Here is a 12,673-nt window from a genome sequence, read left to right as displayed (position 1 = left end):
TTTCCAAGTTTTAGGTTTCCCCCTCCCAACTCCCCCTTAATGTCACCAGATCCAGTCGGGATTTAAAATAAGAGCTCTGAGACACGATATCCTTCTAAATATTAAATTTCATTGAGATCCATTCACCCGTTCGTAAGTTAAAAATACCTCATTTTTTCTAATTTTTTAGAATTACCCCCCCCCCCCCCCAACTACCCCAAAGAGAGCAGATCCGTTCCGGTTATGTAAACCATGTATCTAGGACTTGTTATTTTTCCCACCAAGTTTCATCCCGATCCCTCCACTCTAAGTGTTTTCCAAGTTTTAGGTTTCCCTCTCCCAACTCCCCCCCCCAATGTCACCAGATCTCGTCGGAATTTAAAATAAGAGCTCTAAGACACGATTTCCTTCTAAATATCAAATTTCATTGAGATCCGATCACCCGTTCGTAAGCTAAACATACCTCATTTTTTTTTAGTTTTCTCATAATTAACCCCCCGTAACCCTCGTAAGTTGAAAATACGTCACGTTTTCTAATTTTCAGAATTAACCCCCCCCCCAATAGAGTGGATCCGTTCCAATTATGTAAATCACGTATCTAAGACTTCTGCTTATTTTTCCCACCAAGTTTCATCCCGATCCCTCCAATCTAAGCATTTTCCATCATTTTAGGTTCCCTTACCCCAAACTCCCCCCAATATCACCAGATCCAGTCGCGACTTAAAATAAGAGCTTTGAGACACGATATCCTTCTAAATATAAAATTTCATTGAGATCCGATCAACCGTTCGTAAGTTAAAAATACCTCATTTTTTCTATATTTTCAGAATTAACCCCCCCAACTACCCCAAAGAGAGCGGATCCATTCCGGTTATATCAATCATGTACCTAGGACTTGTGCATATTTTTCCCACCAAGTTTCATCCCGATCCCTCCACTCTAAGTGTTTTCCAAGTTTTAGGTTTCCCCCCTCCCAACTCCCCCTTAATGTCACCAGATCCGGTCGGGATTTAAAATAAGAGCTCCGAGACCCGATATCCTTCTATATATCAAATTTCATTGAGATCCAATAACCCGTTCGTAAGTTAAAATTACCTCATTTTTCTATTTTTTTTTAGAATTACCCCCTCCCCCCAACTACCCCAAAGAGAGGAGATCCGTTCCGGTTATGTAAACCATGTATCTAGGACTTGTTATTTTTCCCACCAAGTTTCATCCCGATCCCTCCACTCTAAGTATTTTCCAAGTTTTAGGTTTCCCCCTCCCAACTCCCCCTTAATGTCACCAGATCTCGTCGGGATTTAAAATAAGAGTTCTAAGACACGATATCCTTCTAAATATCAAATTTCATTGAGATCCGATCACCCGTTCGTAAGCTAAACACTTCATTTTTTTTAGTTTTATCAGAATTAACCCCCCGTAACCCTCGTAAGTTGAAAATACGTCACGTTTTCTAATTTTCAGAATTAACTCCCCCCCAAAAGACCGGATCCGTTCCAATTATGTAAATCACGTATCTAAGGCTTCTGTTTATTTTTCCCACCAAGTTTCATCCCGATCCCTCCAATCTAAGCATTTTCCATAATTTTAGGTTCCCTTACCCCAAACTCCCCCCAATGTCACCAGATCCGGTCGCGACTTAAAATAAGAGCTTTGAGACACGATATCCTTCTAAATATCAAATTTCATTGAGATCCGATCACCCGTTCGTAAGTTAAATATACCTCATTTTTTCTATTTTTTCAGAATTACCACCCCCCCCCCCCGACTACCCCAATGAGAGCAGATCCATTCCGGTTATATCAATCATGTATCTAGGACCTGTGCATATTTTTCCCACCAAGTTTCATCCCGATCCCTCCACTCTAAGTGTTTTCCAAGTTTTAGGTTTCCCCCTCCCAACTTCCCCTTAATGTCACCAGATCCGGTCGGGATTTAAAATAAGAGCTCCGAGACACGATATCCTTCTAAATATCAAATTTCATTGTCCGTTATAAGCTGGATCCGGTTGAGATTTAAATTAAGAGATCTGAGTTACGAGGTCCTTTTAAATATGAAGTTTCATGAAGATCCGATCACTCCTTCATAAGTTAAATATAAGTCATTTTTCTAATTTTTCAGAATTACCCCCCCCCCCCCCCAATAAAGCGGATCCGTTCCAATTACGTAAATCACATATCTAAGACTTCTGCTTATTTTTCCCACCAAGTTTCATCCCGATCCCTCCCATCTAAGCGTTTTCCATCATTTTAGGTTCCCCCACCCCAAACTCCCCCCAATGTAACCAGATCCAGTCGGGACTTAAAACAAGAGCTTTGAGACACGATATCCTTCTAAACATCAAATTTCATTGAGATCGGATCACCCGCTCGTAAGTTAAAATACCTCATTTTTTCTAATTTTTCAGAATTACCCCCCCCCCCTCCCCCCCAACTACCCCAAAGAGAGCGGATTCGTTCCAGTTATGTCAATCATGTATCTAGGACTTGTGCTTATTTTTCCCATCAAGTTTCATCCCGATCCCTCCACTCTAAGTGTTTTCCAAGTTTTAGGTTTCCCCCTCCCAACTCCCCCCCCCCCAAATGTCACCAGATCCGGTCGGGATTTAAAATAAGAGCTCTGAGACACGATATCCTTCTATATATCAAATTTCATTGAGATCCGATCACCCGTTCGTAAGTTAAAAATACCTCATTTTTTAATTTTTTCAGAATTACCCCTCCCCCCAACCACCCCAAAGAGAGCGGATCCGTTCCGGTTATGTCAATTATGAATCTAGGACTTGTGCTTATTATTCCCGCCAAGTTTCATCCCGGTCCCTCCACTCTAAGTGTTTTCCAATATTTTAGGTTTCCCCCTTGAAACTCCCCCCCCCCAATATCACCAGATCCAGTCGGGATTTAAAATAACAGCTCTGAGACACGATATCCTTCCAAACATCAAATTTCATTAAGATCTGATCAACTGTTCGTAAGTTAAAAATACTTCAATTTTTCTATTTTTTTCCGAATTAACGCCCCCCCCCCCAGATGGTCAAATCGGGAAAACGACTATTTCTAACCTAATCTGGTCCGGTCCCTGATACGCCTGCCCAATTTCATCGTCTTAGCTTACCTCGAAGTGCCTAAAGTAGCAAAACCGGGACCGACAGAATTTGCGATTGCTATATGTCACTTGGTTAATACCAAGTGCCATAAAAACAACAACACTGCCCCCCTTCCCATTTTTGTGCATTGACGTGACAGGTTGGCACATCTATGAAAATAGAGTCCTTTGAGCCTGGAAACATTTCCAAAGAATTTACAAGTTTCAGGGATAGCATCATGGCAAATTCTTTTTTTTAATTTCAGGCGAAATTCATGGAAAAAGCTGTTTGAAAAACTAAACTATCATGATGAGTTACTTGTGTATCTACTTTACTAAAGAGAATAAATAATAATAAATGTCGAATATATATTTCTTAATAATGGAAAAACTGTCAAAACATACAATGTAAAAGATACACATAACAACAATAAAATACTCCTTCTAATTAACACGCGATAGCAAAGATACAGATTCTAAGAGCCTTCATTCGTCAGATATATCATTCCTAAAACAATATTTATTTAAAGTGAACGAGCCCTGAACAATGATCTTATTTTTTGTTCCTTTCATACAGTGGAAGACCTCGTTACTTGTGGTCTGTAAGCAAGACTGTTTGTAAGGAAAATGAAGCGGCTTTAACTAACATTTACTTAGTTTCGTTGGAAATCATAGCGAATCCACAGCGATTGAATGAAACATTAGTCAGGTCGACAGAAACTCAAATAAAAGAGCTAGAGTCCTCGCTGTGTCAACTAACCCCATACTGAACAAAGCTCAAGTCAGCACCAAACGACTACTACTACTATTAGCACCAAGTCCACCTGAAGCAAACAAAAGTTGAGCTTCACTTTTCAAGGCTTCACTTTTTACTCCCTCTCACAAGTTCATTAAAGGGATCTGTAAGGAATGTCAATTTAAATCTTAAATCGATTATTTTCGATTTTAATTGGTTAATAAAATCAATTAATCGATAAAAGGTTTTCGATTGGGCACCTAAGATTATTGCTTGACTCCGACAGGTAAGAATCTGTAACTTTGCCTTTGATATGTTTTAAAAACGAACGAAACAGAGAATGAAAATACTGACCACTTAAATGGCTAACTACAATTTCAGTTCTCGAGCCTTTTCATATAAAGAAATCAAATAAACATTCAAAAGAAGACATTCAAATTAAAGACTGGACAGAGCTAGCTTAGAATTCAATGAATGCAACGAATGTTTCTTCAATGAAAAGTTTTCACGAAAGAATGTGTAACAAATAACAAGGAAGGTCACTTTTTTTTAGAGACAATTTACCTGGAAAAATAGCTTCGCGTCATTACATTCATGGTTTCATTAGAAAGCTAGATTTGTTTTCTTTATTCAGAAGAGAAATTTCCAGATATTTGCGGTCTTTTTTTTGGTAAAACTATTTTTTTTTTGGTGGGAAATTCGAAAAAAAAGATTGTAAAATACAACATATGATCAAAACGCTAAACTAGAAAGATATCTTTATAAACAAAGGTGATAAGTCGTAATCTAAAAACCCGATATAAATTATATATTTTGACTTTATAAGGTCATGTTACTAATATTTTATAACTGATGGCAGGCTTGAACATTCGAAAGATATAGCAAGGAAGAGGGATTAATTCAGCTTCAACTGCGTTCAATTAGAATCTATTCACTCAGCCTAATCGGCCTTTCGAACTATTCGGCCTACTACCTCGGCACTGAAAGGGATTCATACATTTTGATAATAGCTAACTCTACCAATATTGCATTAAACGCACATAAGCGACATTAAAGATGAAGTTAAAGATGTATTTGCGAAGAACAACAATTGGGCTCTGAGTAAAATTCAACTGTGCTCAGCAAGAATATTTTCACTCGTGAATTACTCACTCAGGTCTATAATGCTCCCCTCCTCTCTTGGGGGCCAAAAAGATATGTAGAACTGGTTCACAAGCAAATGGGATGCATTCCAGTTTAAATCCTGGTAAAAACAAAGCTTATGGTAGCACCCCTTCCACTTCAAGAGATATCTCCTACCAGCACTTTTTCACGGGCCATATCTTCAACAAAGTTCGATTAGAATGGGCAATAGGGACATTTCGATTAGAAGGAACATTTGTTTAAAATTTGAGCAGGTACCGGAAATTCTTCTTTTCGAAGCTTGGGGTCTTCCTTTCACCAAGAAGAATGAAAAGACTATAATACCCAGGGTTGTACATAAACTTCGTCTGTTCGTTTTCTGGCTTAACCCCTCCCTCCTTCTCCAAAACAATTATCTACACACTCTTTACAGGTTATCTGGCAACCACCAACCATTAAACTATGAAAGATGATCGTTGAATCGATATATGATATAGTTAACATATAAAAAATCAGCGCATACAGTGAATAAATAAATAATAATAATAATGATAACAAAAAACTTCGTTTCTTAAGAAACAAAACAAATTACTAACCAAGTTAGAAATGCCCAGTTGACAGCAAGCCCCAAAAGCAACTATGTCATAAATTAATATAGTGAAAAATATCACTACGAAATAACAGCACAATATTTCAAACAAAGAAAAATCGTAAACATTATGCAAGCTTAAGAAGAATAAAATCGAAGGCTGATAATAAAACTACAAATGTTGTTGATAATAAAATATCAGCACCCAAAGCAGATATGTGCAGCAGAAATGCCCTTGAAATATTCTTACAACATCCTTCATGGCATAATTTCAAAAGTGAATAAAATAAGATCACGGGGAACTCCAAAAGAACCAAGAAAAGTTCCTTGGTTTTTCAATAACCAGAAGGTTTGTAAACTTAAACGTGTGCCAAAACACCAAGTTTTTTCAAAAATGAAGATAAGAATAGCCTTGCCTCCCTGTAAAAGTACCCCCCCCCCTACCACATCAAAAACGAAAAGTTGTCTGGCATCTTACAATTATAGCAGCCGACATTCCAATTGTCAACTATTTTATTTAAACAACAATGCAACATATAAAACAGAGAAATCATTTGTGAAATATTAAAACATGAAACAAATTGGATGAAAAAAAAAGAAAAAAAAGGAAGCGAAACAGGGTAGAATTCCTAAGATTAAGGGGGATGACGGTCAAAGTCGTACGCATAGGAGATACAGAAGGAGGTAGGTTTTTCCCTTTTGGAGAAGGAGGAGTTTCCGTATGGATAATATACGTTTTTATAAATGATTTACCTTTTTATTAATGTTGCATATACCATATACATTTCCTGCAAATAAAATAAATAGTCACCCAATACACTCATTCGAACCATTAAGCAAGGCTTCATCTCCTAACACATCAAACTTTAAAGAGGTAGAGACGTTTTCGTCACAAACGTAAAACTATTCCACCTACTATTTCAAAACTACAAGTAACCTTCAAAGCCACTACTCCACATACTACCGTGGCTCTGAGAGGGATTGGTATATTTTGAAAATAGTTGCAACTTCGAATATTGCATTAACGCATATATTTTGGACAAATGGAAGAAACATGTCACCTTACATCATCTCAAGATTGGAAATTAAGTAGGATTCCTTTTTTACATGTCAATAACTCCATCAAACTAGATAAAGGTAAAGACGTATTTGCGAAATAAAACTATTTAAGGTACTAATGTATGGTTGGTACACAAGAGGATTCCATAGATCAAATAACAACCTTTTATGGGGGAAGCAAGATTTTCTAATAATATTTTAGTTTTCAACCTTATATTTCTCGCCTGCAACCCCCCCTCCCCCCGGAGCCTTTTAACGATCCTATATTGCTTCTTCTGAGTGTTTAATGTTGTAAATAAAGCAGAAAAAAGGAGAACACAGTACAAAGCAAAGAAAACTGACTTATTCCAATTATAGTTAATAAGTTACTTTGAACATAGAGAACACTAGTTAACATAACATCATACGTTGGAGATGGGGAGCTAAATGTGCTAAAGTTGAGAGCCAGTATAATGAGAGAAGAAGGGAGATCTAACAAAGTGAATCCATAATTAAGAAGATTTTCGTGAGTTTTTTTTTTGAATAAAATCGAAACAAAATCCCAGAGGACCCTCCTGACCAAGAATGATTTTGAAAAAGGTGAGAGTAAACACAACATTCAGGATATAAAAAAACCCTTCTAACGTAAGCTATCAAAGTCCCAGCGAAAATTCCCCGAGCAAGAATTTCCCGAATACTTCATTTATGTTGGTTATGTATACACGTGTCTTTCAAAATATAGTCTTGAGCATGCGATAATTGGCAACCCTGTCAATCACAGTAGGCAAACTTACATCTTTTTTCTAAGGGTATACAATTTGTTTTGTAAGGGATTCAAGCCTTCCTCAAATTTTTGGAACATAAACTAAGCATAAATAAAACATCGCCATTTTTAGGCTAAGACATAAAAACTATCGTCAGGAAAAACACTACATAACAACTGGTTAAATTGTTTGTTCTAGTCACAGCTTAAAAATCTATTGCACGATCGGTCCAGAAGTGAGCTATAAACGTTTAAGTTTGTAGATAGAGCCTAAGTCAGTCATAGCCACCAGAGTGCTGAGATCAGCGTTGCCACGAATTTTGATCGTTGTACCGGTACAGGGCAGCTCAACAGTTTGAACAGGAAGAATACAGCTGTTGAACTCGAAGGTTTTCACTTCTGGCATAGGGGACCAGCCTAGAACAGGTTCACAGCATGTTATATAGACATCTCCAGAAAACTAGAACCAATTTAAACATATACGTTCATGCTTAGCAGTGCTGTTGTTTTCTAAATAAGTAAACAAAAATGTGTACATGGTTCAAGACGGTATAAAAAAAAAATAAAAAAAAATTAGGAGTTTCAGCTATTGTATTCTGGATCCAAAGATAAAATTGATATTGAACATTTAGAATTTGGGGTTACAGAAAAGGTAAGATTCAATTGAAAGCTTACCCTTTTCTCATTTGTTTTTTTTTTTTACCCATTATCTGTTATTTTCATGTCTGAAGGGCTAATTTTACTTATTAAAGCATAAATTAAATTTTGTATGGACAAATACTTAAGACACAAAAAAGAATTAATATTAGGTTCGAAAAATTATAAAAATAGATAAGAGCTTGAAAAGTTCTTAGTAAGAAGTTTCTTACTATATTTTCTTCTTATAGTGAGGAGAAGGTCTCTAAGGAAATATGGTCATTACACCCAGAACTGACAGTCGTATTTCCAACTTACATTCTGTTGTGTCTTGGGCAAAACAAGGACATAGGGGCAGCGTCATCGAGTCCTCTTGTTCAAAGTTAGTGTCCTAGCTAACTTTGTCAATGTAATCTTGCAATTGGTTTATTATTGGATTTCAGTTAATGGTATTAAACAGTTCGTGGTAACGAACTGTAAGTAAGGAGCGATGCGGCTCAATAGTAATCGAAGCTATATGAAACAGTCTTGATAACAATGTATGCATCATAACAATAGAATTTTGATACTTATTGGAAATATATGGTGGTAACATTATGTGTTATTAGTGCAAAATCAAGCTTTTGAGAGACTCATGCCCCTGGATCCACCCCTGTTAGTAGTAAGTGTAGATTTCCTTTGGTTTTGCAAGTTTCAACGAACAAACAAGGCGCGTTTGAAGTGACCTTTTTTTTTATATAAAGCCAGAATAAAAAAAACACATGTTTTTCCAACTGAGAGTAAGGGGTAATAATAAAAGTTAAAACCAATAGAAATTATTTCATACATGAGGGGGCTTGCACCCTCCTCAATACTCCGTTCTTTACACTAAAAGTTTTTGTTCAAATTATTTAAGAATGAATCCTGATGCACAAGGGCCGTCTAATTAGAATAAAAAGCTTTTTTAAAAGTTAAAAAAAAAAAACTAGCGTAAAAGAGCGAGGTATTGACAGAAATATAGCTGTTGTGTTTTTGAGACCCATTTGATAATAAGAAATGTAGGCGGTTGAAAATAAGGGGGAGCCTAAGTTTAGTTGAGAATCCGCTCTCCCCCCCCAAGAATTCATCCCAAATTAGCCCCTAACCAATAATGAATATTAGAAAATGCAGAATCCAGCTTCCAAACCAGTTCCTCATCATGTTTCTCTAAGTGTGAAGTTACCGTATCATCTGTAAAATGTGTTGTGAGACACAGGACTGACAAGACACTTAAATTATCATAATGTAAACAAAAAAAGGTCGAGGACATAGCCTTGTGGTACCCCTGCTTTTGAAAAATAAGACACTTACTTTTTTTATTGTATGTTTTGGGTTTTTTCCTTCCACTTTCGGCCAGGTTCCACAAGGCAATTCTGTCACTAATACTAACGATAATTTTTGGATTGGAAGTAGCAAATAAAATATCCTTTACAGCAGAAGAATGATAGTTGAGTATATGCAAAAGCTTGCCGTCAGCAAAATCCCACAACTGCAACAGAGAAAATGAAACATTAGAAACTTCACTTACTGAATTCAACCAGGACAAAGGATTATCTTAATCTAAATTATAGATGAAAAAAAAAAAAAAATGTTTAAAACTTTTATCATTGCCTGATGATTGTGGTCGTCATATATCTACCCGTTATTTCCCGTACGGTAATACCTGTACCTGTATTTTTCTAACCAATTCAAGAACTTAAGAAATATTTTTACTTTTTTTTAGGATAAATATTTGGGAGGAGGAGAGGAAGGGCTTCAAACCCGGTAGCACCTCCCCCTGGACGCGCCCCTTTACTGAACAAGATTCTACTGGAAAAAACTATTACTATATTAAAAAAAAACATATAAAGCCGATGAATTATTGAGAAATATAGAAAATAATGAATAAAACGACGTTTCAAGGGGAAGGAGGGGCACAGGCCCGAAAATTCTCTCTCCCTAAAAGTGCCTAGATCATAGCGCTTACAAACGCAGCTGCTCTTCACAATTTATGGATAAGTCTCACAAGGTGTGTAAATTCTTATGACCCTTATCATACCAAATAAGATGGAATTCTTCTTTGGCCAAGGAAGACATCTGGGCATCGAGAAATCGCTTTTGCTTGTTGGACTTTCGATCTGTTTTGTTTTAATGTCTATATTAGAAGCCGATATAAATACGACTTTCAGCGTTTTAAATTCTTAGCTAACTTCTCCTTAAGGGACATTCACAATGACGTTTTAAAAATACAGAGATTTAGATGGTCCTAATTTGAGCAAATCAGATTTTTTCATGGAATTTTCCGATTGGCTGAAAAAGAATATATTAAGTAAACAGAAGATGAATGATAAAAATATAACAGAAATATCGACAGTGGATATAGATGAAACATAACACAGGAATTATCGTGAGGATTTTCGGCACAACTAGCAATACCCATGGAATACGCTTGTCTTCTGGCATTTGGGACATTAAACTAGATTGGGTGGCAGCCTTAAGCTGTGCAGAAATTTTGCTTTAATTAAAAATGAAATTAATTTTTGGATTATTTTGGGACTCTTTGGCAACATCAGCATAACAGAAAAAAAAAAAAAAAAATACTGCCACTTACATAGCAGCGTCATCCAACAGAACCAAAGAAATTAAAAACAAATTCAATTTAAGCTTAACTTTAATTAGTATTTACACAATAATCAAGTATATCATCATACTGGTCAAATATTCAAGCATACCGGTCAAAGTATAGAGCGTAATTCACATTGATGGATTCGGATTTTTTTTCATTTCTTCAAGATCTTCTTTTCTTTTCTCTACAGTCACATTAAAATTACTGATCGTCGGTTTGTCCATTTTGCTTTAATTAACTGAATTTGGCTTTAATTAAAAATCAAAAAATTAAAATAATTTTGTGATTCGGCGGCTCTGTGATGCCACAAGTTTTGTTAGCTGTAGCAGGAGTTGTTTAATCATATTTACCACCTAAGAAATCAAGAAGAGACTAAAAAAAAAAGATAAACATATTTTGGGCCCCTTTAATATAGGTTTTGGAACATTTTTACTCGTTGTTTGTGCTGGGCATTTGGGACACTAAAGAAGATTAGGTAGCAGCCCCAAAACGTATATGAATCAAGCTGTAATTTGGATTGACTAATAAATAAATTTTGCCTCATATGACTGTGGTTATACGAGCTGTTGTTAGTTGTAGTAAGAGTAGTAATATTATATTTAGGACTTAATAAATCAATAAGAAACTATAAACAAGGTGGACATATTTTAAACACTTTTCAGGTTGCTTTGGAACATGTTTACTCTATTTCTGCCGGCTTTTCGGACACCATAGTAGCTTGGGGGACAGTCGCGATGGTATGTGAGCTATGTTTGAATTTATTTGTCTGTATAGAAAAAAAAGATGAGGTTTAAACCCAACACAATAGATTTTTGGTCAAAAATATGAATATTCACCTCAAAGGCACCAGAGTTATATCCAACAGCTAGGTAGTGAAAATTTTCGACAGGAGAATATCGACATGCACTCACAACCATATCTTTGTTGGCCTGTGTTGCAAGAGTAACGTTTTCCGTGGGTTTCTGAAAGAAAATAACAATGTAAAGAATAATAACAATTTAAAGGATAATCATATAAAATCTACACACAGTTTTTGAATTTATAATAAAAGTGATATGGCACTGAAATTAGGGCTTGACTTAGAGCAAAACTACATTGTAAATATATATTGATCCATAGAAGATTCAAGTAAATGATCCACTGTAAAGATTCACATAAATAATAATCGATTGCCATTTCTTTTTCTGTCTATGTCGGGACAGTAGGCCTCTTGTCAAACGTCTTCGACAATGGCAATTTCAATGGTGTACTTTTATCGACTGTATATCGCATCATTTATGTTATCATTATTATTTAAAGCTTATGAGTCTCAGTTATTTTTTTAAATCCTCGTAAAAAATTTTATGCCTATAGATCATTTTTCGATTCACATCTAAGTATCCTATTCCAAGCTAGTGTCAATAATTTTTTTTCACTTGAACATTTCTTAGAAATCAAATTCTTTAGACTTTTGATCTACATGGTCCGTGGGTCACTCTTTACTAAACGAGCGTTGAGGGTTTTCAATAGTGGTAATGTCAATGGTGTACTTTTCATGTTTTCTCAAAATGAAGTTCAGACTTGCTCTTAGGAATCTTCCCAACCGAATTATAATGTTCAACCCTAATCACCCTTAATAGCCGCTCTTCCTCATATTTCACTCAGTGAAACATATCACGTGTTAAATTTTTGAAAAACATACAATTTTTCCAACTCTTGTGTAAAATCTGTACATATAGTCTCCTAGATTTTTTTTGTATGTGACTAAATTTTGACTAGTTCTATGGCATAAAACACACTGGGCGTTTTTTACCGATCGATTTTTTTACCACCGCCGTCGTACCATGCCAATAGGATAGTACTACGACGTACACATTGGGCGGTAAGATGAGCGATCGATTTGTTTGACATCGACAGTAGCAATCCATCTGCCCGCCGCCACTACATTCGTCATTTTTCTAAAAAAGCAATCTGTCAGATCTGTGAGTATATCATCCGTGAATGCTAACAGCGCTGCCGGGAAACCTTGAAGAGTGGCACCCCTCGAGAAAATTATAGCCCAGTAGCCGACACAACATTTGCATTGGATTCTGATTAATGGACAATTCATCTGAGTTTGGTCTG

The 12,673-nt window shown here is 36.1% G+C and overlaps 1 protein-coding gene across 1 annotated transcript; it reads right to left on the bottom strand.

Moving 5' to 3' along the window:
* Positions 1-3,418: 3,418 nt before the first annotated feature.
* Positions 3,419-11,615, bottom strand: LOC136038620 (uncharacterized). The gene is made up of 3 exons (XM_065721855.1): positions 11,407-11,615; positions 9,277-9,454; positions 3,419-7,728 (listed from the first exon to the last, which is right to left on the bottom strand). The coding sequence occupies exons 1-3, from the start codon at positions 11,485-11,487 to the stop codon at positions 7,553-7,555; spliced, it is 435 nt and encodes a 144-aa protein (XP_065577927.1). The 5' UTR covers positions 11,488-11,615; the 3' UTR covers positions 3,419-7,552.
* Between the last annotated feature and the right edge of the window lie 1,058 nt (positions 11,616-12,673).

This window comes from Artemia franciscana, chromosome 2, assembly GCF_032884065.1.
Source record: "Artemia franciscana chromosome 2, ASM3288406v1, whole genome shotgun sequence".
Lineage (NCBI taxonomy): Eukaryota > Metazoa > Arthropoda > Branchiopoda > Anostraca > Artemiidae > Artemia > Artemia franciscana.
The sequence above is the reverse complement of the archived record's forward strand: the minus strand, read 5'-3'. Positions and strand labels throughout refer to the sequence as shown.